The sequence below is a fragment of the Vulpes lagopus genome, chromosome 2 (assembly GCF_018345385.1).
Source record: "Vulpes lagopus strain Blue_001 chromosome 2, ASM1834538v1, whole genome shotgun sequence".
NCBI classification, from domain to species: domain Eukaryota; kingdom Metazoa; phylum Chordata; class Mammalia; order Carnivora; family Canidae; genus Vulpes; species Vulpes lagopus.
Genome location: NC_054825.1, coordinates 16,694,738 through 16,722,201, shown reverse-complemented (window position 1 = coordinate 16,722,201; position 27,464 = coordinate 16,694,738). Strand labels below are relative to the sequence as shown.

Sequence of the window (27,464 nt, the reverse complement as noted above, 5' to 3'; positions counted from 1 at the left end):
ATCTTTTCCCTCAGGGAGACTCTGGAGGTCCTCTGACCTGTGAGAAGAATGGCACCTACTACGTCTATGGCATAGTGAGCTGGGGCCTGGAGTGTGGGAAGAAGCCAGGAGTCTATACCCAAGTTGCCAAATTCCTGAATTGGATTAAAGCCACCATCCAAAAGGGGAGTAGCTTCTGAGGTGTCTTCTGAACCTGAGAGCCCATTCTCCCGAGCCCCCAGACAAGGCAAGTCCTCATGGGCAGCACCGGACACCCTGGGAGCCCCCGGGAGCCCCCCCTGCTCTAAGCAGAGACAACAGCTGCCAGCCTGGGGTGTCCCAGACCAACATTTCCACCGCCTTATCAGGCTGCCTCGTGGGTAACCCAAGAAATGCCAGAATCAACCCAATATATACTTCGGTGGCTTCCCTTCACACCATGGTACCTTCTAGAAAATCACAGACTGCCTTCACCTCGGACATTTGCAGATAAGGGATTTCAGAATGACCGGAGCCAGTGGGAATGACCTTTACATCTTTATTCCTCATCCCAGACACCCAACGTACGCCCAGGACAGCCACCCCCTTCCAGGGTCAGACGGGGGGGCCCAAGAATACAACACGCTTCGTGGCTTCTTGAGGTCGTTGCTTCGGGGGAGGCGGCTCGGGGAGGGGCTGGCACGGTGTCCTGCGAGCAGCTCGCTCGAGCTGAAGCACGTCTCTGGTGCACACGCACGTTTGCTCCCGAGCCTCTTTCCCAAGGATCCTGGGTGGACGCCGCTCACTCACAACGGCAGAGCCTTCCTCCTTTTGACGTGCAGAATCTCGGTGGCGTCTGGGTTCACGTCCCCCCTCTGATTCTCTGCGGGCTCCACAGCCTCTGGCCCCCCCTGCAGAAATCAAACATCCCTCCCTGAGTCAGAATGAGGCCTCCGCCCTGCTCCCCCAGGATGAGCCGCCTCAGATGCCCCGGGAGCATTTAGAAGGTTCCCCCCTCCTCCGCCCTCCCCAAGAACAAGGATCCTGGAGGCAAGAAGGAGAAAGAAGCAAAGCCAATCTCTCATTTAGACGTGGCGTCTTTCTTCTGAACAAAGTCGGGTTCAAAACCCAGACTGTTGCAGCCAGCAAGCCCCTGACCCTTTCTGCGGATGTAACGAGCAAGCAGTCGGCACAGCCTTGGCTGCCGTGGCCCGCGATTGATGGAGCCCCGGTAGGTTTGTCTCCGCAGAACTAATGGCTGTGACTTCAGAGAAAGCCCTGCAGGAAGTTTAACCCGGGTGTCATCCGCCTGGTCATCTCAGACCCATGAAATTAGGCGCCTTGCTCCAGCTGCATTTCACACTTCTTTAGAGCCAGCTGACCTTTGGCCAAAAATAAAGTTTGAAAAGAAACATTGAGTTTGCCTTTCCCCACGGCCCTGCCAGCTGGGTGGGTTTGCGGCCTGCTACTCACCGAAGCGCCCCGGAGACCCAGGCCCCTCGCCTTGGCCAGTTCTGCCGCCCGCCGAGCCATTTCCACTTTGTAGGAGCCGGGGGGTGTCCAGCCAATGCCTCTGGTCAGGTTCAAGTCTGATTTGTACTTGACCTTAGGGGAAGGAGGGAAGCAAGAGGACTACGTCGACAGGGTCTGGGGTGGTCTGGCCATAGGGTGGCCTCTGTGGGATGGAGCCTATGCCGTTGTCAGTAAAGCCAGGACGAGGGGAAACAATTCTTCTTAGGCAGAAGCTGCCTGGCACAGAGGGCCCAGTGTGCTGTGAGCTGGGCCGTGCATCTTTCCACTCAAGCAACGGGAGCCACCATGGGGGCAGAGAGTGGGGAGGACTGTTCACGTCTGGGCTCCGACTCAACTGGCTCTGTGGCCTTAGGAAAGCCACTTGCCTGCTCTGGGCTTCAGCTGCCTCCCAGGGAAAGGGCAAGGACGGCATCAGGTAGCTGCTAAGACCTCTCAGAAACAGCAGGGCAGGCCCTCGAGAGCTTGAGCTCTCATATGAAACCAAATGGGGTTCATATCCGAGGTCTGCCACTTATTCTCTAGGCGATCTTGAGTCAGTTCCCTAACCTCCCTAGGCCTCTGGTTCCTCGTCTGTAAAATGGGGTAGGGATGGGCTGCTGTGGGAGCTACATGGCAAAATGCTGGAAAAAGTATTTGGCACAGAGCCCGGCCCACAGTAAAATTATTATTCCTTCCTATTCCTATAGGGTTAGGTACCCCGGATTCTATCTCAGCCCAGCTCCCCCCAAAAGGTCATGTGGAATGCGGGGTGATGGCCAAGGCAGCAGGGGAAGGGTCTCAGCTGGGCGGGAGGGGGCACTCACGTCACTCTGCAGCTGGTGGGCCTTCTGTGCGTGCTTCAGGCCTAGCTGCTCCGGGTCGCAGGTGGGCTGGGGCAGGGGCTGCCGGTAGCACACGTCGCTGGCCAGCTGCTGGCTCCTCCTGGCCTGGAGGAAGCCGGGCTGGTCCGGGCGGCTATGGAACTGGGACCGACTCTTGGCAAAGTCCTTCTTGTACTCGTTGTCACTCTGGAGTTTGCCGACGCTGAGGAAATGCCTCATCCTGGGGTCGTCGTGGATGCTGCGGTAACCAATCTGTAGGCCCCGGTCCCGCAGGAAGGCCTCTTTGTACCGGAACTGCGGGTCAGAGGAGCAGAGATGGGTCCCTGGTGCCTGCCACCCCTCCCGGGCCAGCCCACAGGAATCTCAGCAGGAAGTTCAACAATCAGGTAAGAGCCCAGCTTCAGATTCAGGCAGACCTGGGATCTGTATCTCCCTTTGCTTCCTTCTAGCTGTGTAGCCTTGGGCCAGTTACTTTGTCTGAGCCTCAGTTTCCCCACCTGATAAAATGGGAGAATGGACCTCCACCCCATGGGAGAGAATTCAGTGAGATGGGGCTAAGCTTCATGTCTGGCACAGGTTCATGCCCACTGAGTGGCAGCTATGGGTATTAATGCTGCTTAATGGTAATTAATAAACTAACAGGAAGAGAAAGATGCCCCTTCTCTCAGCAGCCACTCTTCCTTTGATTCTTCCTAGCTTGTAGGGGCCCAGTCCAGTGCTCCTCAAATCATCTATAGGGAAGAACCGGATTCATTTTGTTTTGCTTTTTAAATTTTCAATCCATCAAAGTCCCATAGGTGGTTCTACTGCATTGGATCGATATGCAGTGGCAACACCCAAACTAGCCTCTGCCCTACTCAAGAGGAGCCCATCGGGCACAGGCCTGGTTGTCACAATGGGTACTTGCTAAAACTGTTTCTAAATGCTTGTTCCTGGGGCAGCCCGGGTGGCTCAGGGGTTTAGCGCCGCCTTTGGCCCAGGGTGTGATCCTGGAGACCCTGGATCGAGTCCCACGTCGGGCTCCCTGCATGGGGCCTGCTTCTCCCTCTGCCTCTGTCTCTGTCTCTCTCCCTGTCTCTCTCTCTCTCTCTTTCTCTTTCTCTGTGTGTGTGTCTCTCACAAATAAATAAATCTTTTAAAAAAAAATGCTCGTTCCTGATTTCTGTACTCATTGTGGGCAGACGCAAGGTATTGCTGAGTGATCAGTGATCTCTCTAGTCTATGAAGCTTTCCCCTTCCATAATAATGGCTGCCATGTTTTGAACACCTGTTATTAGCATAGCGTTGTAAACCATTTTTTTTTCAATTCCGACATCAATCCTAGGAGATGAAAATTATATCCCTCTTTCATAGATGTAGAAATCTGCGTTCAGAGGATATAAGCAACTAGCCCAATACCACACGGCCAAGTCTTAAGTGACCAAGCCAGGATGTGAACTCAAAATCAATCTAGGGGGGAAGCTTAATCTCTATCCTTTTTTTTTGTTTTTTTTTGTCTTTTTTTTTTTCAATCTCTATCCTTTTGTGCTACCCCTTCAGCTAGAAGTCCCTTTATTGTAGATCAACACATCAATCACATGTTAATTGACTTCTGGATACACATACATCAATGTTTAAGAGTATCTCTCTTAAGGAGAGACAACAACCCTCCTCAATCTGAAACTTCTGGCTAAGATTCTAGAAAATAAGGCTGATTTTTCATTTCACTTGAAATACTTGTTCAGTTTGGGTTCCTGGTGGTGTGCTTTTCATCAGACTTGGGGAAAGCAGTCAAACCTATGAGTGACAGAGGGAGAGAGAATCTGATGTCTTACATCACTGGCAATCTCCCTGGACGCCCGGGCAGTCTGGAATGGGATGGCATCCAGCCGGAAGTCATAGCCGCCAGCCCGGGTCTGTTCCCAAGAGTTTCTGTAGACTTTCTAGATGGGGAAAACAGAGAAATGAGTGAGCAGGGAGTGAGAACTCCACACCTGGCATATTGTTAGCTCTCAGCAGGAATAGCTCCTGAACACATACCCTCCCCCTTGCAGGTACCCAAGGACAGAGTCATGGCCTCCCCACATCCATCTCGAGGACATTCCTAGCTCTGGGACTGGTGAGACTGGCCACAAAGGGCTCAGCTCTAAGCTCCAGGCCTCAACATCAGGCCCTGCTCTGGTGGGTCTGGAGTCTGTGAGTCTGGCTCATTTGCTATATCCTATTGGCACCAGAGCCCCCCCACCCCACTCCTTCCTGTCTTTGCGTTCACTTGCAGTGCCTTAGGTTTGCAGCTTCTATCTAGATGCCAGAACTCAAAGTTCAAGAACTCTGCTTCTTCCCTCATGCTGAAAGTACTATTCCTTGGGATCGGGCACCCCTGTGTTTGTTAACTCTGACGACTTCCTGAGGGCCCCTCGGCTACTTCCGAGGCCATGTCTCACCATCACTATGAAGAGTGCTGCATCCCACATGCACCCTTGGTGCCCACACGGAGGGAAGAGCCTTCACCTGAATTAAATTGATTGCCAAGAACCTGACCGAGTTCCTGACCCATGTATTTCACATCTTCCTCTTTCATTTTTTCCCTTTTGAAGTTGTTCTCACACACCCTCCAGGAGTCTGCAATCACATCCTCTTGGTCCTCAGGTAGACCCACGCACCCGAGAGAGCATCAAAATCTCCCATGCCTTCATGTAGCTAACATTTTTTTTTTTTTAAGATAAGGGAATGGCTCCATGAAAGGAGCCATCTGGAGATCCCAGTGGAGGGCTGTCCTTTCTTCAGCCACAGCAGGTGAGGTGTATCAGCAGCAGACGACAAAGTGACAGCCCCAGACCGTGTCGGTGGCTCACTCATTCCAAGAGCCACAGCAGGTCAGGAGGCCCCTTAAGAACCTTGCTTTTGTCACTTGGAAATAGAGGTCATGGCCGAGGCTCTGTTCTACAGGGGATTGAGGAGATTAAGCAAAGGAGGGATGGCAGATAAAAAGCAAAGTGCTTCCTACCACCGCACAACTGGGCCTGGAACCAGGAAGGGCCGGTGGAGATGGAACCAGGCACACTGAGCTCTGCATTGTTGTGTACCGCCATCCATCACCTTCACCTTCATCATCACCTCTAACTCCAATGTCCAACGCCACCAACCGAAACCAAACACCTGCTATGTTCGAGGGCCTAGAGATATAAGAGCCAATAATCACTGGAGTCATCTCCTAATTGATGGGTCACAAACAAGGCCCAAAGGATTCGATTTACTGGGTCACCACTGAGTTGAGCAGCCAGGAGGGAAGGATTGCAGAAGGGGAGAAGCATTCGGGTAATGACTGAGTGACCATCCCCTTTAGCATCACGTTCCCTGATATGGTGGCCCCACAAGTAGCAGTACAGATAGCAAATAGGGTCAAAGCCCTGAGCCTCCCCTGGGAAGGGAACAGTTGGCGCCTTCCTACGAAGGGCCTCCACACCAGATCTGGGCTGGGCAAGGACACCAAACTTCACTCAGCATCCAACTCCTACATCACCTCACTTTGGTGTCCGATGCGCCCCAGCTTCCGAGCCTCTACGGCTGAGGGTCAGCTAGCCAGCGTGGCCCAAATTGGGGTTCTCGCCAAGGCACTGGCTCCCTTTCTCCTGCTCCTTCTCCTGTATACTATTTGCTTGATTGTGATCACTTCCTCTCTGAGTTTTTTTATTCTGTTGAGGTTTCTGTCTTGCCACTGGGAGCCTTTAGATTCCGTAGGCTCTTTGATTTGGAACCCTGGGCGTTCCTCTTCTTTATCACAGTGGGCACAGTTTTGTCCTCATCCTCACACATTAGAGTCATTTGATTTTTAGTTATTTCGGCTGCCTTACACATCTCAATGGCTTTCTTTGCCCAGGAAGGTCACTTTCCCTCCACATCTTCCTCACAGAGCACTTGATCCAATTGTGTGCATTCTCCACGCCCCCGAAGAAGTGCTCTTTCAAAAGAGGTTCATGAGTTCTCCATATCCGCATGCCCTGGCGGCTAATTTCAGCTCCGGGACTCTACAGACTGGCGTCCCTTGTGAGCCGAAAGATGCTCTATCACCAGCCTGCGGTGGCCGTCCTCCTTCAACCGGGCTCCAGATGGACCGACAGGTTTATCCCAGTTTTCAGGGCTGTGGACCTCGGAGAGTCTGGCAAACGGAGGCCTGGCCTTCCCCCATCCTGGAAGCCCTGATACGATGGCTGTTTTGTCCAAGCTCTGCGGAGGGGGAGGTCCCGCTTCCCCCGATGGAGGTCAGCCCACCAGAGCTGCTGTTCTAAAATTATCGCTCGCACATCCCTCAAAAGCATCAAATGGTCATAATAACTCATATTTACAAAGCACCATCGCATTCACTGCGTGGGATCCCACAGGGCTTTACAAACGCAACAAACTAATACACACGCTAACTAGAAGGCGCCTCGCGCCAACCCCTGCGAGGCGGCCACCTCTGGGGTGCACGGTAGCAGCTGTTGATCTGCACGGAGCCCCAGGACACAATGGCCAGGCCAGGGAGGGAAGAATGGCCGGACTCTGGGAGGCCCCGCGCTGCCCCAGGCCGACACACTCGGCCTGTGTTATTCTGATCTGACAGGCTCTTTTGATTCCGCCGCCTGGCTACCTGTTATCCCAGGATCACAGCTTTGCTGGCCGAGCGGCCGCCTATTCTATTACAACCAGGAGCCTCCAACCCCTGCTAACAACAAGCCCGGGTTTAGGAAACAGCATCTTGGTTATGCACGCAAAGGGCACACATCTAAGGGAAACAGAAGTGTTGGAGGCCACCGCCTCACGCACAAAGGAGCAGCAGCTCGTGTTTGTACCCGATGGACCACAATTGCGGCGTCTTTCCAAACTGTGCAGCGAGAAAGTGCCTCTGGGCCTCCAAAGTCACCCTGCTCGGAGGGCGAAGGAGATGTTCTTCCGGGAAAGAAACAGAGCAGGTGTCTACACCTGCCAGGGCCAGGGGGGCACCTGACTGCGGTCTTGGCAATTCCTGCGCCAAACCAGAATTTTCCAGCCAGAAGGAACCACAGGCATTAGTCAGCTCAGCTCTGTCCCATTTTCCAGTTGAGGAAACTGAGGCCTAGCGATGCAAGTGGCTCAGAGTCACACATGTGGTTTGTCTCCCTCTCGGTCCCGCGTTCTTCCTGTCTCAAGTCCTCTTTCCTGGGACTTTCCCCCCCAACAACTAAATCCAGGTTGGGTGTAGATACATTTGCAAAGAGGTGCACACGCCATTAACTGCTGTTTCACTTACATCACTCAGATGCAGCGCGTTGAGGCGGGCTCTGGTGAAATCGGGGTGGTCGGGGATCAGCGTATATCTGTGCAGGGATTCCGCATCCCCCAATCTGTACAGGCGCTGTGGGTGAGACAGGCTCATGGTAAATACGGAGCTGTGCTGGCTGAGGTCACAGGTGAGAAGCAGGCTGCCCCTCCCACCGGGTGCCCACCATGGGAGCAGATGCCAGCCCTGCACATGGAGAGCATCCCTTTAGAGCCCACCATCTGACCAAGGCGGCCCATGGGCTGAGAGTCAGATAGGGCTGGCTGATTGTAAGTAGAACCTATTTAAAATATTTATCAAGATCTGCTCCAAATGGGCCCCCAAACCAACATCTCGGTTGGCCACACTTGTTGTTTTGCAACAAGCATAAGGTGTGTGGCTATTTCGAGAATCTTTGCAGTTGAGTGTTGTTCAAGCTTTCTACTAGGAACAAGATGTCTTAATGCCCTTATTGTTTGAATAATGAATAATGATAATAAAAAAGACACAACAGCTAGTAAGTCTTTTTATTCTGAATGGCCTTAATATGTTTTCAGAAATTTTAAGTTTTCATAGTCTACCTGGGGCCCAGGAAGACACAATTTTAAAACTCAAGCTTTATCTCAGTTGCTATTTTTAGAGCAGTGACCTAAGAGTTGCAAAGAATTTTAGGAAGGGATTGAGTCCCATCTACTTTAAGAAGGGAAAATATAGTATTGAATATTCTGATCCTTTTCCAAATTCAATATGGGCTTTACAAACATGAACCTGTCAGTACAACATTTGGACTCTGTGACAAGGGGTCGGCTCTGTCACTGTGTGTGAAAATCAAATCTCTTAACGACCTCAGAGAAAAAATATTTAAGTTCCTCTACTTCAAAATAAATATAGGAGAGAAGAAATGAGGCTAAATTGTCCAGAAAGCATAGAAGCATAAAGAAGCTTTTAATATAGCTGCTCCTTTTTTTTTTTTTCCTAACTGGGTTATGTTTGGCTTTTAATTCCATTACCATTTATCAATAATTAAGATGTATCTCATCTAGTGTTTCATAAAAGATCATCAATATTACACAATATTATTGTTATGATTATGAACCAAACCATAATAGGGGGTATTTATTGAGGACTTACTACATTCCAGATACTTGCTAAAAGCTTCACATACATTAGTTATTTAATCCTCATTTAATTCACTTAATCTTATGAAATGTTGCTATCATTGCCCTCCTTTCAAATAAGGAATGAGAGGGTAGGAGAGAGTAAGTAACTGGCCCTAGATCACCCAGGTAGCACTCCCGTCTACCCCAAGCCCGTGCTCTTAAGTACTGAGTATTGAACAGCACTACCCACTGCCAGGCACGTAGGGTTACTGATGAGAACATACCCACCTCATTGCAATGCATGTAGCTGTTCTTGGCGTGAACCAGGTCTGGGGAGTCAACCACCGTGGTGAACTTGATACTATCTGGTTTCTTACGGTATTTGGTCTGTAAGAGAAAGACACAGATTCCCACTGAACAGCTGAACACCTGAACACCATGCATTTTTCTGGATGCATCTTCACCCCACCTACTCAGTATCAGATGTGCCAAAGATATTATTGGAAGACAGGTCTTTCACAGGGGTGCAAGCTGCCCCTCTGATAAGGAACATTTTATAAGAATTTACTCTCCTGGGGGGAAAAAAAAGGCTGCACAATACCAGGGCACACCACAATAAGGAAATTCAGCATCAATAGGACCCTGTCCAAGTAAGTTCTGCTACTAAGAGATGGAAGAAGCTAGTGCCCCCCTGGAATGGATCCCTGGGCAAGAATCTCCAGGCCACCAATATGGTGGGGTGTTTGGTAAAGGTAATCATCCCTGTAGAATGTGTAATGCCCTCTGAAATCAGATAACCCCAGACACTGGACACTCTGGGTAAACTCTGTGGGTGGATGGCAAATTCTGCAACCCCATGAAAACAATGAGTCGGCTTAGCTCATAACTACCTGATGTACCTACTAAGAATCTTCTAGCTCATCATCTGTCTTACTGCCCAGCAAGTGAACTCATTTGGAGGGAAATCGTGTTCTGTCTTGCGATTTGGTTGCAAAAGCCCAGGAAAAACACTGGGGGTCCAGGGGCCACGGGGCCCTCTTGGCATCTCCACCCTGTAAGCAGTTTCCCTCCTCAGGAGGAACTAAACACCAGGTTGCATTTACAGCAGAGCTGGGTTGAATGGTACCTCGCTGATGAGTTCTCCGGCCTTCTTTGCACTCTCTAGCTGCGGCGAACTCAGGGTCAGCCATCCCGTCCCCTTCATGCCCATCAGGTCTGACTTGTAGTGAAACTGTGGGGAAAAGATCATTGGTTTTCACCAACACGGCACTGAAGACCATCTGGTTATTTCAAGTTCCTTGATTTGTAAAAAGCATTTGTGTTCGTCTTCATTGTAACACGTCGACGTCTTCATTCGGACCATATTTTGTGTATTGTTAAGCCAAACCGTGTGAGTTTGTGCCCTCCGCCAGGAATTAAATCATGGAGCAGGCCCTACCTGTGAATGGGCAGGGTTAGAAACCAAGGTAATGGATGCACATGATCCCTTAAAAAAAAAAAAAAAACAGAGTAGAGATCTACCCCAAGCCCAGGCATCAGCCTGGATTATTCTGTTCCCTTCTGGCAGAGAGGCGACTGCCTGCCTGCCTGCCTGCCTGCCGCCTAAATAGAACAGTTTTACCCACCTTCAGGTGATCAAAGGGCCCTGAACTCTGGGTCAAACCTGCTGGGACTCAGAGCAAATCGCTTTACCAAAATGTGACTCAGTTTCTCTCTGTGATAGTTGAAGGTCATAACAACCCTGCTGTTCTCATGAGAACACCTGAGGGCCCTAAGGAGCAAAAGCCACTCTATGCATTGGATCTGTTTTTGTCTCATGGTGGTGGTGGGGGGACGGGGGGCAGAGACAAAGACAGCAGGACTCTAAGAACCACACAAACTTAGATCCAAGCGGCCTACAGCATGTAAGCTATTCTAATCTTTTTGTGCCTAGGTTTATCTCCGCCTCCCACCATTGGCTCAGGATTTGCTTATATTGCAAAGATGGGCGAGGCCTTACCCATTTTCTTCATTTTTTAAGGACTCAGAAGATGAGAACTACAGCAGCATTCCTGGGAGAAAATCCTGAGCCATGCTGGAGGACAATGGGTCTGATTAGGAGTCTCCTGAAATGTTAAATCTTATTACCATTCTGCCATCAGCCCACCATTACCGAGGACAAGACAGTCAGTCACAGGAACATTTTTCTTCTTCTCTTTATGGAAATCAGGCATTTTTAAAGGTGGAAAAAGAGTCTCCAAGGAAATCTAAAATTTGGATCTAAACGAAGGTGATAGCGTTTCCCTAATTTAGATATAAGCTCTGCTGTAACGCAAAATATCACTCCAGAAACCAGTCTTTCGGCCTTTTTAGTTTCCTTTCATTTCAGGATTCACAGCGTCCTTCACAGCTGGCCTCAAAGAGGGTCCGTTTCTGATCTACTGTCTGCTGGTTAATGCCCCTGTGCAAATTCCACTCTGCTTTCCAACTGGTGAAGGGAGGCATCACTCAGGTTCAGGAGCAGGTTTCAAAACCCCATGTCAGTAAGATTGCTTTTTATACCACGATCTTTCGGTCTACACCGGCAAAGCTTTTGCCTTCCACTCTGATAAAGAACAGAGAAAATTGGATAAATTTCTAAGTTAGAGAGAATAATCCTACAGGGCCTCTTCACAGCCGGGCCTTGCTCCTTTCATAGGCAAGATGAAGTGGGGAGCACTCTTTCAACTTGCCTTTGTCAAGCTGAACAGTACAATCGCAGGTAAGTCAGAAAGCAAGATGCAGGTTCCCCAAAGATCTGACTGGGCCTCAGACTCTCTTATAAATGGATTGTCTATTGATATTTCAGCTCCCAGCCCAGGTGTGACTATTCACGCAGACCCTAAAAACAACACGCCTGCCCTGGACTTCATGATGAAAGAGGGGAGTCGAGAAGAATCAGCTACCCAAAGATGGTCTGAAAGAAGGATTCTAAGATAATAAGGGACCCACTCGTGCTGCCCAAGTGCACCTGGCTTCCCCAGATGGCAGTCCTGCTGTTCCTTGCACATATTAAGGCCTGGAAGCCACCTTCGGATTCCTCTGGGGGGGGTCCCCCAGTTTGGAGCACAGGCTACAGTTTCTGGTCCTCAATTTTCAACAATGTAAACAAATGTACCCTGGCAGTGGCCAGGGGAGGAGGTCTATTTGTCATATTAATGAGAATCTTTATAATCACCCTCTTGCTTAGGGTATGGTTTGCTTTAGACTCATCAGCTCATGCAGGGCTCACATCACCCTGCAAAGGCGGGGTTCTTATACCCATCTACAGAACAATTTTGGAGTTCAAGGGACTGTTCAGATTCTCAGAAGAGCCAAGGGCTGCTGTCTCCCGGGGTGTACCACACAGTCATTCAGAGAACCCTTAAGAGCCAGAGCACCTGGGTTCCTAGTCCAGCCACCTGGGGGAGCCAAAGAGCATCAAACCAGGAGTCAGGAGACCAGAGCCTCCCTTGGCCTCTTACTTGCCATGGGGCCTAGAGCAAGTCATTTCCCTGCCAGCCTGTGACCCTGGGCAAGTTACTTAAGAGTATAGGTGCTTCAGTTGCCACATCTGTAAAAATGAGAGTCCTACCAGTATGTACCTGGATACTAAATGAGATAGTTCGTGCAAAATATTTAAGCAAATGCCTGGTCCAGAATAAACATTCCATACATTTTAGCTATTGTTGTTGTCATTGTTTCTGGTGGGGAAACTGAGGCTCATAGAGCTTACGGAGTCTACCCGTAAGAGTATAGGTGCTGTAAAAGGATCATGCAGCTGTAAAAGGTGGGGTCAGGGCTGTCCCCTTGACAGTCCCTGCAGGGGGCTTTTCAAAACTCCCTGCAGTCTCCATCCAAGATCACAGACATTCACGGCCAGAGCATTCCTTGGAAAAGCATGTGTCTCAGAGACCTTCTGGAGACAAGTATGCACACAGGACTTGAGTGATCATGGCCTGAGGCCTTCACCCTAGTGGTGAGCACCCCTGGGCTCCCTCTGGCCCAACCCACAGCTTCCTTTCTGGCCTGGGCAGGAGAGAGCAGGAGAAGCAGCTGCAGCACAGGGCTACTGTTCCTCCCCCAGACTCTGCTGAATCAAGTGCACACAGGGGGAGCCTTTGTTCCTTTTTCTGCACAATATAACCACATGAAATTAGATTTTTAATAATGATTGCAAGAAAACTGAAGCCTCGGGACCAGCTGGACATTATTGGGTGTCCTCTGTTTGTAACATCTTGAAACCCAAACCCCCAAATGAACAAACTTGAGGCTTATAAAACAACATGTGAAGCATAATATAGTGATTTTAAAAATTAAGCAATAGTTTCTCAGGATTCAAAATTGTAATACACATCCTATTTCATAAAATGTCAGTGTAAGAGTACCAACCAACCACCACTTTTGGAAAATCCTCTTCTTTTTCGATTGTACTTCCTACTTGTTTTAGTGTTAAAATATCCTTTTCTTTCCAGAAACAAAACAAAACAGAACACAAAGCTGTGACATAAATGGTAGCTTGAGGTAATATTTAGGGTTTTCTTTTTCCTCACTCAATTAAAAAAAAAATCTGATGATATATTGATGCCATTATCTTAAAAACATCTTCCCGTGATCCCTGAATTCCGAGGTCACCAATCAAATCGACCCTCTTTGCTTTTCTGTTAGAGGAATGGAGGCCTAGGAAGCAAAGGGCTATTGCAAGGACACGTAGCCAGTAGGTGACAACGTGAAGTTTCCAACGAACATCTTCAGGTTCCCAGCTCGGGCCCCCTCACCTATCCCAGATGGCCTGCGTATCTCCCTCTGGGATCTGCCCTGCCCCAGAGGCCTCCTTTCCATCCCACGCCCCCCACCCCCACCCCCAAGGAATAGCTCATTGACAAGAGGGTCATGCCATGAGCTATATTCTTGGAGGTGGCAGGATGGCCATCTAGCAAGTGGAAGGCCTTTCCAGTGGGACTTGGGCGGGCACCTTGCTACTGTGTCCTCGGTGTGGGGCCCAAGGAACGCATCCTGCCCCACACTCAACTTGCTTATGAACACTGTGATTCTGAACTTCCAGCAAATTGTGATGAGTAATTAGGTGATCATTAAATCATTACCGTGCTGACTCACAATTAATCCTCAATTATGTGTTTATACTCTGCCTGTGTCATATAACTCCACCTAAGAGCAGCTGCTGCCCTAAAGACAACGGGAATTGAAAGGCTTGCTGCAGAGAACAATCCAAATAGCTAACACTGTAGTTTCTCTGGACCAGACACCACGCTAGCTTTCTTCGTGTGGACCAGTCCTAAACTAACAACTGGGTTCTTAACTGGATGCAGATGTCCCAGGTACATCTGGCCATATTGAGAAACACTTTGTTGCACTGGGGGAGGATGGCACTATTGGCAGCTACTGGGTGCAGGCCAGGATGCTGCAAGGGACAGGACAGGGCCTGCCTGTAACAAAACATTGTCCAGCCCAGAACATCCTAGGTGCTACGGTTGAGAATCCCTCATATGGATGGGAAGGGTCCCATGGGCTGCGCTCTAATATGAGAGTTTCTTCCTCATAGGGCTGCTTGGAAGCCTACAGTGACAATGTGTGCAAGATCTGGGGGTACAGTGCCTGCCACCCAGCACGAGGCTCCCAAGTGCATACCACGCCCACACTATCACCATTTCTGCATCCCAGTGGAGGAAGCTGAGGGGTGGTAGGGGAATGGGACTGCCTCCAGCATGCTCTGTAGTCACTCCAGGTGATGCTCCCCACCAACCTGCTTGGAGCCCTCGCCTGGGTGAGGACCTCTCCCTTCTGTGTCTGTGTCCACACCTGCATTGTAGGAAGCATGACTCCCCTGCATTGAGCTCCCTCCCTAAGAGCAAGATGGGTAAGACTGTGGGCTCTGGAGCCAGCCCTGCCTGGCATCTCTAGCATGATCTCATCTGGAAAGGAGAAGTCAAAGCTGTCCCCATCTCGTGGCATCACAGCAAGTGGGACAGTAACAGCAGTCAGCTGGTCATGTTAGCCATGACTGGATCTACTGCTTTCTGGTCGTGACCTTCACCCCCACCACACAGCATCCAGCCTGTGCACTCTCTCAGACCCCACTCTGGACCACGTCCTCCTCCCTGGCCCACTTGATTTATACCGGCTTCAAATAAGCTGAGGCTCCTCCTGCTTGGGGACATGGGCCATTGGATTTGTTCTTCCGTTGGCTGGAGTGGTCTGCCCTTCCTTCATCAACTTTGATCTTTGCTCAAATGTCACCTTTTCCATGGGAACTCCCCGGACCACACCCTCAATTTAAAATTGCATGTGTGCAGATCCACACACACCTTCACACCTACCCTGCTTTGTCTGTCTCCACAACACGTGTCACCATCCGACATACTTTGGATCCTACCTACCATATTCTATCTCCCTCCCATACAGTGGAAGACCCAGAAGCACAGCAGTTTTTTGACTTTCTGGTTGACTACGGTATCCCCAGAGCCTGGAACGATGGCTGGTACCAGTAGGTGCTCAAGAAATGGTTGTTAGATGATTGAATGATTCCAACCTAGATGACGTAACATAGACCCAGCAAGTCTTGGTTTGGGCAGGGTAGGGTGAGGGAGAGGGGGTTGTTGGATAGGCAAAGGAAGAAGCAGAGATTTACACCCAGGCTCGGTGGAAGGTGGTAGGTCAGGGGCTGGTATGTGGCCCAAAGGCCCCCTACCTCACTCTGCAGGGCGTGAGCTTTCTTGGCCCAGGACATCTTCAGGTCCTCAGGCAGAGCTGTGAACTCATGGCACCGTGTCCTGTAGTCGTGGTCGCTGGCTAGGGCCTGGGCCTTCCTGGCATGGACCAGGTGCACCATGTCCATGGGCAAATGGTAGTGGGCTTGGCTGCTTGCCGCTCCCCGCCTGTACTGAAGCTCGCTCTGCAACTGGCCTACCCGCCAGCAGTGCTGGAGTCGGGGGTCATCACTCACACTTCGGGCCCCAATCAGCCTGCCTCGCTCCTTCACAAAGTCATGTCTGTAGAGAAACTGGAAGGGAGGACCACAGTCAGGGGCTGGCATTCGGCCTGCTTAAATTCCACCTGCACGTTTTCACTGCAAACCCTAGAAAAATCACCTATTCTTACACTAGGAGGTGATGATTATAAGAAAAACCACAGTGAGGTTGGCCTGAGAGCATGCTTCCTCCCTGGGGGTTGAACAATTAAAACATCGCTCCATTCTTCCTATCTAATTAAAACCAGATCCTCAGAACCAAAGAAAGGGCCCCACTCCCCTTACATGTCCTATGGCCAAAAGGAATTTATCAAAAAAGGTAAAAGAGAAACTTGTGCTTTAACCGTTCGTACTTGGCAAAACATTAAACCCAAAAGACAGGATCCATTTATTTGAAGTCCACGTTTTCTGTGATTTGTTTGTGGGAAAGAGAAAGTCACCTTCATGTCCCAAAGCTATGGACGCTATCAACAGAGTGGCTGAAACACAGCTGGCAAATCCTAACGCCAACATGTGAAACTACAGAGAGCCAGGAGGGAGATGTGTTAGGGCTGTGTTAAGATTTCTATTGCGAGTTTGCTTTCGAATTCCAGGTAAAGCCGGACAGCTCATGTATTATGGGGTGGGGGTGGGGGGTTGTTGCCCAGACCCTGCAATTAGAAATAAATCATCATCTCTTTCCTGCTGGAATCCTTTGCCTGAATTTAGCTTCTGATTAACAGAAGCTTTCTTTCCCTCCCTCCGTCAAAGAATCTCATTTCTAACTAATATATTCTGCAGGTGACATCCTGTCTCACATGGTGATAGATTTGCTTTAATTCAGGAAAATCAGCCGTAGACATTGTTTTACATGAAGTTAACAGAAATTAGGCAAGATGGAAGGTCATATCATTCAACTCACATCACTGGCTATATCTCCAGAGACGCGAGCAGCCTGGAAGGGGAGAGCGTCTATTGTCAGCTTGTAGCCTTGAGCACGGAGATTACGCCAAGACTCCTTGTATTTTGCCTACAGTAGGAACACATGTAGATCTTCTTTAAAAAAAAAAAAAATTACATGAATCGGTGAACAAAGGCTACCCTGTTCATTTGTAGTACAGTGCTCCCGAATCGATTTCTGACAAGCAAAAGCTCTCTCTTTTGCAAAGAAAAATCTCATTAGCACACACGCTGTAGTGCGCGCTGGCACGCGTGTACACAACACATTTGTGAAAAGGTGTATTTACAGTGAGCATCAAAAAGACGTTTTTTTTAAAGTTTCTGGGAACACCAGAAGGGTCACTGTTAGAGCCCATCACAGCCCCAGACACGCGTGGCTTTGGAGCATGTCTGAGCCTCGGCAACAAGAAAGGCTTACGTCACTCAGATTGGCTGCGTTCGCTTTCGCTCGGACAAACTCGGGCAGACCCAGGGTCATTGTGTACCGGTGCCTCTCATCCTCTCCGGCTGCTTTATAGAGGCGCTGGGTAAAAAAGAAAAAAGAACAAGCAAGGAGATAATGCTGTGTGTTTCTGCGGTGCCGGAGGTCCCTCGTTTGCAAGTGGGAGATAGGTTTGCGGAAGGCCGCTCGCTGGGTCGTGGATACACCTTCTGCCTTGGGGAAGATCTTTCTTTCAATAAAGACAGTCTTTCATGAGTCAAATTGAGTGGCATAAAAGGAATATGTAAGAGATTGCAAGTTGCTTTTGATGGGGTTCAGGCCAGGTTACCCCGAAATATGGCACCTTGGCATACCGAATACTTTAAGCAGAAGGAATGTCTGAAGCCGCAGGTGCTAGGAGAACTCTTTGTCGTCTCCTCTCCTGAAGCAGGTCAGAAGAGCCTCCTGTGAGAGGTGCCCTCCCTCCACCCAGAGGAAATGAGCATCCTTATCTCCAAAGACCGAGGGCACCCGAGAGGAATCTGAGTGAACAGACCTTGCAAAGTGCACCCCTGTCCTTAGCTCATCCCTTTGGCCCTCTCGCATCTTCCCTCGACTTTCTACTCTCCATCAAACCTAGTACAAAAACGTCCAGGTTTAACCGTTTCTCCTGGTCTTCGTTTCCTCACGGAGGCTCCCGTATCGTGTAAAACTCATACTAAATAAACTTGTACGCTTTTCTTTTGTTAATCTGTCTTTTGTTACAGAATCCCCACTGAGAACCTAAGATGCGTCAAGAAAAAGGTGGGGTTTTTTTCTCTCTCTCTCTCTCCTCTACACTTTGTTCAGCAAGAAGCTAAGGAAAGAAAAACACATTTAGGAACACCATCAAGGTTCTTCTCATTGTAGACTTTTCCCTTGAGGATATAGTGTAAAAGACGATAAATGCTAAGATCTGGGAGATTTAGGAGAAGCTCTGGTGGGTGGAAGAGAGGTTCCTAAACCCCGTTCTGCATCCTTTACTAAAGCCCCGGCTCCTTCCAAGAGCAAACTCATGCCAGTGCTACCCTGGGTGGCCTCAGCCAGTTCCCGAAACATCTCCTCTCATGATCAGAAGTGAGTCTGTGGTTGGTGAGCTCTCCGAGGCCAGAGGCCACCATATGAGGCATGGTTGCCCCACCGCATCCAGCTTACACTGCAGGCAGGAATGGCTCAAGAGGAATTGAAAATTGAGACTGTCACTGCACAAGCCCTTGGGACCATTCTTACCCCGAGCTGCTGGGTCCTACATTCTGACTTGGGTGAGAGTGGAACCTCGTTGTATAAATAGCCAAATCTCAACTGACTTCTCAAAGAGTCAGCAGGAGAATTTTTAAAACTAAGGACGATGCCAAATTTAATTCTCTGCCAAGCTCAATTTCTATTTCAAACTTGCAAGAGAGCCTCTAAGAAGTAGAACCAAAGGGGCTGGAATGATGATTTGAGGTAATGAGATTCCTTCCCCTGGATGCCCCTCTGCTAGAGATGATTAAATGAAGTGAGCAAACAGCAGGTGAGGGGAGGAGGCAGAAATTCCAGAAGTCTGAGCAATACCATACTACAGAACCGCCCCTGGATAACCGCACATCCTCCCTACACTAATCATCAGAGCGACCATATAAAGGCAGTTAGCCAGTGTGTGCCTCGGCAGAACAGATGAATGACGGACCAGTACTTCTCAGACTTCAATGTGCAAAGGAAACCCATAAGGATCCTGCTCAATGACCTTGTGGATTCAGGGGGTCTGGGGTGGGGCCGGAGGTTCGATGCTTCTAACAAGCTCCCTGGAGACGCTGGTGTGGCTGGTCTGTGACTGCCTGTGGGACTAGAGACTAAAGCCAGTTTCCAACTAGGCCTTCCTTCCTTCTGGAAAATGTTACATTCCATATACAACATTCTTTTCTTTCCAGGCTTCCATGCAAACATGTGTTTTTCCCCGGCCCCAACCCCACTAAATATTCATGCTTTTTTTTTTTTTTTTAACAATCTAGCAGTTTTTTAAAAGCCCATTCCAAAGCCATCTGATTTTACCTCATTGGTAATCTGGTTGCTGAGTTTTGCATGAAGGAGGCTGGGAGTGTCTGTCACAGCTGTGTACTTGAATGACTGGGGATGCTGACGGTATTTACTCTGAGGGAAGAAAAAGACTCGATAAGGCATAAAGAAGGAGAAATAGCTCTATAAGCACTAGTTATAAAACCTTGCTTTGCAAAGGCTGCTAGTCCGTTCCCCGGAATCCAGTCCAACACCTGCTCTCATGATCTCAGTGAACGTGATTATTCAAATTCTGATTTTGCTCTTGACCTTTGCTCATCGGAGACCCAGAGGTCCTCAGCTTTGGGGGTGTCCCAGAAACAATCATGCAGCTTTGAAAAAATACACATTGCTTGCGCCCCACCCTGGGAAACCAGGATTCAGTAAACTGCCACTGGACCCAGGCCTCTATATTTTTTTAAAGCTCCAAAGAGGATTCTGATGCACCAGCAGGTTCAGAAACCACTCTCTGTCAAGATCTCACTGGAAAAGTAAAGCACGAAGATCAACCTAAACTCCCATGGTGAGGCCAGTTCTGTTTTCTCAGAGCTCCCAATCAATGTGTAAGCCCACCCAATACTTCCGGTGCCTTCCATTATGCCCCCTGTCCTTGCATCTACAGTGAGTGGAAGTCCCAGAGCTCTCTCAGGTGTAAGCAAAATTCCTCCAAAGCTCAAAGAGCTCAGAATTCTAGACTTCTGTACTTTTACTATGAAATTATCACCAAGCTTATGGCAATCATTTTCCCAGCCATCAGAGAAGCACAGTTGCTTAGATTATTAGTGCTAATCTCCTAAAAACTAAATGAGAGGGGTAGGAGTATCCTTATTTGACTGATTAAGAAGTTGAGACTCAGAGAAGACAGGTGATGGGATGGAGGTCACACCACAAATGAGAGCGGGCATAGAATTTCAGTCTCCCTATCTGTTGGTCTCTCAGGGCTGTCATCTTTCTTTCTTTCTTTCTTTCTTTCTTTCTTTCTTTCTTTCTTCTTCTTTCTTTCTTTCTTTCTTTTCTTTCTTTCTTTCCTCCTTTCTTTCTTTCTTTCTTTCTTTCTTCTTTCTTCTCTTCTTCTTCTTCTTCTTTAGATTTTATTTATTTATTCACAAGAGACACACAGAAACAGGCAGAGACATAGGCAGAGAGAGAAGCAGGCGACCCACGGGGAGCCCGATGTGGGACTCAATCCCAGGACCATGCCCTGAGCCAAAGGCAGATGCTCAACCACTGAGCCACCCAGGCCTGCCCTCTTGTCATTGTCCCACAGGGCCACTTTTCAAAGGAACCCTAGGAAAGCAGATCTTATGAGCCAGTGAATAATTCTTATGGGTTCATAGAGGAACTGGCTTGGTATTTGTAAAGCTGTTTTAAATGGCATCCAGTGTGAATGAAGAATCTAGAAAGAAGGGCTTGGTGGTTGCCATTGTTAAGTTCAACATCTAGCTCGCTCTAGCCGTAAGCAGAGAGCTGAGTGCTAGGGAAGTACTTCTGCTGTGGAAATACACTGCCAGCCCTCACCCCTCCATCCAGGGTCCCTGGTTACCTCACTGATGAGTTCAGATGCTTTCTTTCTCCCTTCAATCTCTAATGTGCCTGGAATGACACAGGGAACGCCTCGCATAAAGTTCAGGTCTGACCGGTACAAATTCTGTAAGGAACAACACAAAGATTCAGAAAAGCCAAACCTACAGAGCAAGGAAGCAAAGAGAAATCAGAGGACCCAGGACAACATCATAATTAGAACTCAAGTCCACCAGTCAGTCTCTCCAGATCGACCATCCTCAGTGAACACACAATGTCTCCAGTAAACGTTCATCCGGGGAAACAAAAATGTAGGTCAGAACAAAAGATTTCTGCTGTCACTTGTCTCAGGAGCTGCAGAGGGACAGCGGGTTTTTATCTTAATGGAGACTATCAAAAAATAAATGCTGGAGTGGATTGTGGTTAGAAAGTCAGTTGTCTTGGGGCAAATGTGGAAATGATGGTTTAATAGGTCTTCTAAAACAAAACCCAGCAGCAGAGGGTGGCATTAATTAATCATGGGTTAAGAAAAAACTAATAAATGAATCCAGAATAATCTGGCACAGGCCTGTCTGAGTCTACCGTGCATAGGGCAAGTGTGTGTACCTGAGTGATTTGGGCTGACAGTTTAAAGGGTCCCCAAATTCACTCCCCTGCAGCCACTAAGGTGTGCCTCTCCCACCCCCACCCCCACTCCCACCCCAGACGTGCTGCCTTCCAACTGCTATTACGACGAGAGGCAGGGCAGGTGAGGGCTCCACTCAAGTGACACACAGGCCCTGAGCTGAGCGTGGCAGCTCCCTCATTCCTGCAGCTGCTCTCGGGCTGCTGACAGTTTATGTCATCCAGTAAACACTGTACACAGGCAGAAAATTCGAATAGACGACAGATAGCCAGATCTGAGCACCCCTCAGCTCCTAGGCCCCATCAAACCAGTAAGCAGGCTTTGTACAGTGCTTTGCTTTCCGAGCCCAGCTGGCTCCTTGCAAACCCCACAGCACAGAAGCCTAGCAAGCTGGGAAATAAGGGGCACACCGAACAGGATGCTGCTGCCTGTTGAGGGGAGACAGCCAGGCTCTCTTTGGGAGTAGCAAAGTCCCCAATGCTTCCCAACACTTCCAGGCTGCCTGCTTCAGAAAACAGGCAGCATGAGCTCGAAATGCACATGGGAGGCCCATGAAGTCCCCACAACTCCTTGCAGGGACTTAGGAAGGATCTCTGGGGCCTGATGTCCTGCCTTCCTCTGGACACTCTCCTCTGCTTGAAGTGGGGCCACTCTGATCCCACCCTTTCCTAACAGAGCACAGGCTCCCATAGAAAACTGGTGACCCCGGGAATGTACAAAGCAGCAATAAAAACCTCCAGTCTGACCTGAGGCCAGAGACAATGCTATCGGCAAACCTTGAACATGTAAAACTATGAACCAAGGGCATCTTGGTCAGACAGCATCTAAGTTCACGTATCAGCGCCCCGTTCTCACTGACAGGTGTGTGATCTCGGGCAAGCTGTTTGTCACTCCTTTGAGCTTCACTGTACTGTTTCCATAAAATGGGGTACAGGCTACTGACACAGGCTTATCTTGAGGTTTCATGAGATCACGCATGAAAATGTAACACTTAGTAGCAGGAAATGTTTCCTGCTGCTGTTCGATCTGTACAATTTTGCTAGGCAGGAACTCGGGGCAGTGTTTCCAAAGAAAATCCTGGGTTGAGGATTTCTCATCCACCCCCTCACCACAGCGCCAACAGGAGCTTGTGGGTCACAGCCTCATAGTCAAGTCTGAGAGGACCGAGCCCTGAGAGAGAGGCCAGGTCTCCTTACCTCACTCTGCAGCTTGTGAGCTTTCTTGGCGCAGCTGAGCCTCAGGTCTTCAGCCAAGGATGTGTACTGGGGGAGCGGGTGTCTGTAGTCCTGGTCGCTGGCCAGGCTCTGAGCCTTCTTGGCATGCACCAGGGTTACCATGTCCAACGGCAGATGGAAGTGTGCCTTTGAGAGTTCAAAGCCTTTCTTGTAATTCACCTAGAGGGGCAGACAGATCGACAGCGGCTATTTCAAAGACATCATTTGAACAGGGACCATCGGGATGGCAACAGCAATGCAATTGTCCCAGGTAAGCCTGGGAGGTGTTCCTGGCAGGACCAGCGCTCCTTTCCTGCAGGGATTGGCTTAATAAGCAGGACTCATCTCCTGGTCCCGACACTCACCACCCCTAGTTCCTGGAGGTCATGTATTTGGATGTTGGAAGGCCCGTGGCTCCCTCAGTTGGGGAAAATACAGAAGTTCAAGAGACAGACATAATGTCAGTGATTCCCGTCAGTGATTCCCTTGCTCCAGTCTTTGGATCATCCCATTGTCCAAAGGCAAGAAGATCCATGGCCAACCTGTGCCCTGCCCACCATAATTTCTCCCCATCACTCTCTCAAGTTCAGATTTTAGACACCAGGAACTCTCTTCTCAGGTGAGTGTGAAAAGCTTCTTCAAAACATCGGTGACATCCTAAGAAATCCAGGGGCCAGGAGCAGTGGGGCCAGTTCTGAGGGATGGGTATTCCCAAGGGCCCATGATGCATGCTGATGGAAGAAAGGAGTGGCCCATTCCAGACCACAAGCTCCACTGCCATCTTCAGAGAAGCTATTGGAAGGTCAGCGAAACTGACTCCGAGCTTTCTTGGAACTCGGATGCATAATGGCCACCTCCTCCATCCTTCCCGAAGCTCCAGCACACCCACTTCTAACCTCCATGATCCTCCCCTGACCCTTAGCATAAAGCCAAAGTCAATTTATGTCCAACCCCACACTCTTCGGTCAGCACACCAGCACAGATAGGGGGAAAATGTTGGAAGTGGAGAAACCGAGGCAGAAACCATGTGAAGCTGTGGAAAGAGCATAAGATGTAGGGCTGGCTCCAGGTCCACTTTCTAGCTGACCTTAGACAAGGGACTGAAGCATTCAGGGTCTAGGCTTTCTTATCAGTAGACCAGGATGGCTAAGACAATGAAGTTCCTAGAGAGCATTTGATGGTAAAGTGAGACACAGCCTGTAAAAGTGCTTAGTCCTCTGTAACACAGTGGATGTTTTACCACCACCATCAGCCAGCTCACATTATGTGCAAGGGGACAGTGTATACAAGCTTGTGCCAGCTTCCAGAGGTCAAAATCAGGGGTTGCGAACTCAGATGTTTCCGGGAGCCAGACAAGTAGCACCAGTGAATAAAGCAGGAAGTGAAAAAAAAAAAAAGCAGGAAGTGGGAGAGGAGGGGTGACTGTCTGACCAGGAGAGCATAGATCCCTTCTAAATGGAGCTCTCAGGAGTCAACTGCAACTAAAGCCTTGAGGAGAGGAATCCAGGTCCAGCTTCGGCCAGAAGTCTGAACCTTTTGTGTGAAAATTTCCATTTCTTAAAGGTTTGCAATTAATTCACTCTGCAGACCAAACAGACTGCCTCTGCAGGGCAGATCCAGCCAACCGGCCCCCATTCGTGGCCACAGGGCAAATCATAGAATGCCCAACTCGGAAGGGAGCTAAGAGGTCAACTAGCTCAAACTCTTGATGGAGGAAGAAGCCACAGCTCAGAGGAGCCAAGGGACCTAATGATGACGCATAACTAGTTAGGACAGCCAGTAGCCACAACCGGAAGGACAAAGGACAGACGCTGGCTGTGCATCATTGGTGACGGGGTGGGGTGACCCCCCCCCCCCAGCCCCACCACATGTTCTCCCACTTACTTCGCTCTGCAGCGAGTTCGCATACACTGAATGTGCGAGGCTGATATCGTCTTCCAAGCTCCGGGAGCCAAGCATCTGCCCTTTCATTTTCTCAAATGCCTCTTTGTATTTGTACTAAAGGGAAAGAGAGCGGGAGAGAGTAACAGCTCGGGGACAAGGGACAGGGAATGGGAGAGGTGGGTATTGGGCGAAAATGTTTTGTTCTTTTGACAGTGACTGGGTGAGTTGAAAGAGAACGCGCGGGAGTCGTCAAAAGGCCTATTCTTTCATATGCAAGACTCCCAATGACTAAAGGGCTGGATATGAAGTGGCAGGACACGTTAGCACTTGGGCGGCCCACGCTGGAGGAAGGTGGGTGCATTGTTAACAGTCTCTGCCCGCGGACTTGCTTTAGGAAAGCGCCTGGTGGAGGGTGCATTTCATCTGCCCAGGGTCCGGAGTTACAGTCCGGCATTGGGCTTTGTACCCCGGCCAGGGGATTTTTTTGTTGTCTGGTCTGTTCTTTCTCGCTGGTCGTTATCAGATTGCCCTAACGCAGTCATTTGGGAAAGCAGAGGATGGTATCCACAGGCAAAAGAAGAAGGCAGGGGTTAGGGGCAAAAGGAGTAAAAATTGGTTAGTATTAAACATTGACACAGTAATGGAGGTGGATGCTCACATCACTTATGATTTCGCCAGAAGCCTTTGCTGCCTGGAACGGAATGGCATCCAACCTCAGTTTATAGCCACCGTCCCGAAGTTTGCTCCAGGATTCCTTATAACGTGTCTGTTGGGAAGATGTGGACAAATAAAGACCTTCACGTGACCTGGTGGTTCTGAAATTGCCTTTGCTGAGATGGCGATCTACCGTGTTGTTGGGTTTTCTCCCCACCCTGCCTCACCCCCAGTGGGAGTTTGAAATCACTGTGTCTTAGCAAAAACCAAGAGTTGGATCCTGCCTGGCGCCCACCTATAGGAGGGAGAGCCTTCTGGGGAGGACTCTTTGGAGTCAGAGAGACCCAGATTTCTTCTGAGCAGCAAGCTGAGTGGAAGAAGCAGGGATGAGGCGGAGTGTGCAGAGCTGTTTGCATAACATGAAGAGAACTCAACTTTCTCTATCGAAGAACAGGAAAGGGGGGGAGTTGCTGATCAAGATCTCTCCTTGGCATAGCCCCTGGATACCCTCACCTATATTCTGGTGCTCCCATATTTCAGCCCCGCAGCACAAACGCCCCTGTACAAAGGCAGTTTTCCCCGTCTCATTCTTGTAAATGAGCTTGACTCTTCCGCAGGACTGCCTACCTAATCTGCAGAGCTCTATGCAAATGAAAATGTGGGGTCCCCTATTCAAAAATATTACAAATTTCAAGATGGTGACAGTGGAGCATTAGACTGAGCTCCAGGACCTTCGGAGTACAGGCTGCTTGTGAGCACAGGCTGTTGTGCACTGCCCAGGTCCCCTGATCTCCTCTAATTAAAACCAGTGCCCCTCCCAACAGCCTCACCTCACTGATATTCATAGCATTCAGCTTGGCCAGCAGGACTTCAGGGAGGTCGGCTGTCTGAGTGTAATGATGCTTTATATTTTCTCCTTGTTCCCTGTATAACCTCTGTGGATGAAGAAAGGTTTTGTATTAGACCCAGGAGGCTCCTCCATGTAGCCATCAGCCAAGTCACACTCCAGGAGACAAGGATGGGGTGGCTCCCACCTCCCCGTAGAGACAGGATCCTGAGCACCTCTACCTAGATCTCACAGCCAGCACAGTGACATGTACTTCATTCCCTCCGTAGTCCTATTCCCAGCTCAGAACATGACAGGCTGAAACTTGCCTCTCAGCGAATATTCCACTTGTAGTATCTGCTGACATGGGTGTCAGTTAGGAAAACGAGGTCTAGTTAACACTTAGTAATTTTATTATTAACTGTAAACCCTGAGAGGGCATCAAAACTCAGAGGCATGAGAGATGGCTCTTCCACCGGTGAGGTTTGCCCCAGATCTACTTCAATCCCTGTTGCCTTCCCCCATCTCGAGAATTCTTGTGCTAATCAGTGTCTACTCGGTGGGTCTGGGGTGCTAGTCACCCGGAACTCTGATCTGGGTTCATGACATCCTCGTAGTGATGACACATGAAGTTGGCATCGGCCACCAGAGAAAGTTTCTAAACCGGGCTTTTCCATCCTAAATCTTATTAGTGTGTCCAAGTTTCTGCGTATCACAGCAGTGCCCCCTAGAGTTGGTTAGGGTAAGGAAGAAGCAGGTGTTTTCCTTCCTAGGAAAGTTCTTGGTTTGACCATCTGTGTTTCTCAGAATTCAATTTGCTTCTGATGGGCCACTCATCAAGAAATTATAAATCCCGAAACCCGTAAGTGTGTAAATCATCCCATAACTATTCTGACAGGCACTCGGGACATTTCCAAACGCCTGTTGAATCAGGCACAACTAGAATAATTTATTCAATCAGGAAACAAGAGAGATAATTTTGAACCCCACCTCCACCCCCCGCCCCAGTCAAGATTTGGAAATTTTCTTCATGGCAAGTTGAATGGTTTGAAGATATTTATAAGGCGTGACTGCCCTGTACAAAGATCTGTGGGCCTCTCTCAGTAGAATCAGCCAAACGGAGTTAATCCATGTCCTAACGTGAGTTTTTATGGGATCTCATCGTTCAATTTAGTCTCCAACGCACGCTGTGCCGTGAGGGCAAAAGGCCAGATCTCAGTTTCACATTATAAAGGGAATATGGAAAATGACTTCAAAGTTAGTCTAATGTACACAAGACCCAAATCATTTTCAAAGTCTTTGGGGGGAATTCAGAGAGCAAGAATTCCTGCCCTTGGGTCCCAAGGAGCCCTGGCAGGGCTGAGTCTTCCAATTACCAAGAATTTTTGCCCTAAAAGTTCCAATTCTGAAAACAACACTTTAAAACAAAAAGGAGGGGGAGGCCCCACCACGGACAAATCTTGAAGACATGCAAATGGGAAGACATGAGAGCATGGGGGCGGCGGGGTGGCGGAGCCCCACTTGGCATCCGAAGAGCACTAACACCCCATTTGCATCCTAATGAGGAAGCACCCCCGCTAAGGTGTGCCTCGGCAAAAGGACGAGAAGTTCCTTCATCCTTAGAACAACAGAAGGAGCAAGGCAAGAACCCCT

At 49.3% G+C, this 27,464-nt stretch overlaps 2 protein-coding genes across 11 annotated transcripts in view; one reads left to right on the top strand and one right to left on the bottom strand.

Moving 5' to 3' along the window:
- Window positions 1–1,370, top strand: part of HABP2 (hyaluronan binding protein 2) — a 33,385-nt gene extending 32,015 nt beyond the window's left edge. For all 3 annotated transcript variants that reach the window (XM_041735540.1, XM_041735547.1, XM_041735557.1), the window contains one exon: window positions 15–1,370. In XM_041735540.1, coding sequence (XP_041591474.1) covers window positions 15–179 — 165 coding nt within the window. In that variant the 3' untranslated portion in view covers window positions 180–1,370. The remainder of the gene's footprint in view (window positions 1–14) is intronic.
- LOC121479714 (nebulin related anchoring protein) overlaps window positions 732–27,464 on the bottom strand; it is a 69,883-nt gene continuing 43,150 nt past the window's right edge. For all 8 annotated transcript variants that reach the window (XM_041735473.1, XM_041735516.1, XM_041735508.1 and 5 more), the window contains 16 exons: window positions 25,816–25,920; window positions 24,990–25,097; window positions 24,332–24,445; window positions 22,430–22,627; window positions 20,631–20,735; window positions 19,085–19,183; window positions 17,012–17,116; window positions 16,556–16,663; window positions 15,376–15,687; window positions 9,796–9,900; window positions 8,958–9,056; window positions 7,561–7,665; window positions 4,127–4,234; window positions 2,295–2,606; window positions 1,432–1,563; window positions 732–869 (listed from right to left, as the gene is read on the bottom strand). In XM_041735473.1, coding sequence (XP_041591407.1) covers window positions 765–869; window positions 1,432–1,563; window positions 2,295–2,606; window positions 4,127–4,234; window positions 7,561–7,665; window positions 8,958–9,056; window positions 9,796–9,900; window positions 15,376–15,687; window positions 16,556–16,663; window positions 17,012–17,116; window positions 19,085–19,183; window positions 20,631–20,735; window positions 22,430–22,627; window positions 24,332–24,445; window positions 24,990–25,097; window positions 25,816–25,920 — 2,220 coding nt within the window. In that variant the 3' untranslated portion in view covers window positions 732–764. The remainder of the gene's footprint in view (window positions 870–1,431; window positions 1,564–2,294; window positions 2,607–4,126; window positions 4,235–7,560; window positions 7,666–8,957; window positions 9,057–9,795; window positions 9,901–15,375; window positions 15,688–16,555; window positions 16,664–17,011; window positions 17,117–19,084; window positions 19,184–20,630; window positions 20,736–22,429; window positions 22,628–24,331; window positions 24,446–24,989; window positions 25,098–25,815; window positions 25,921–27,464) is intronic.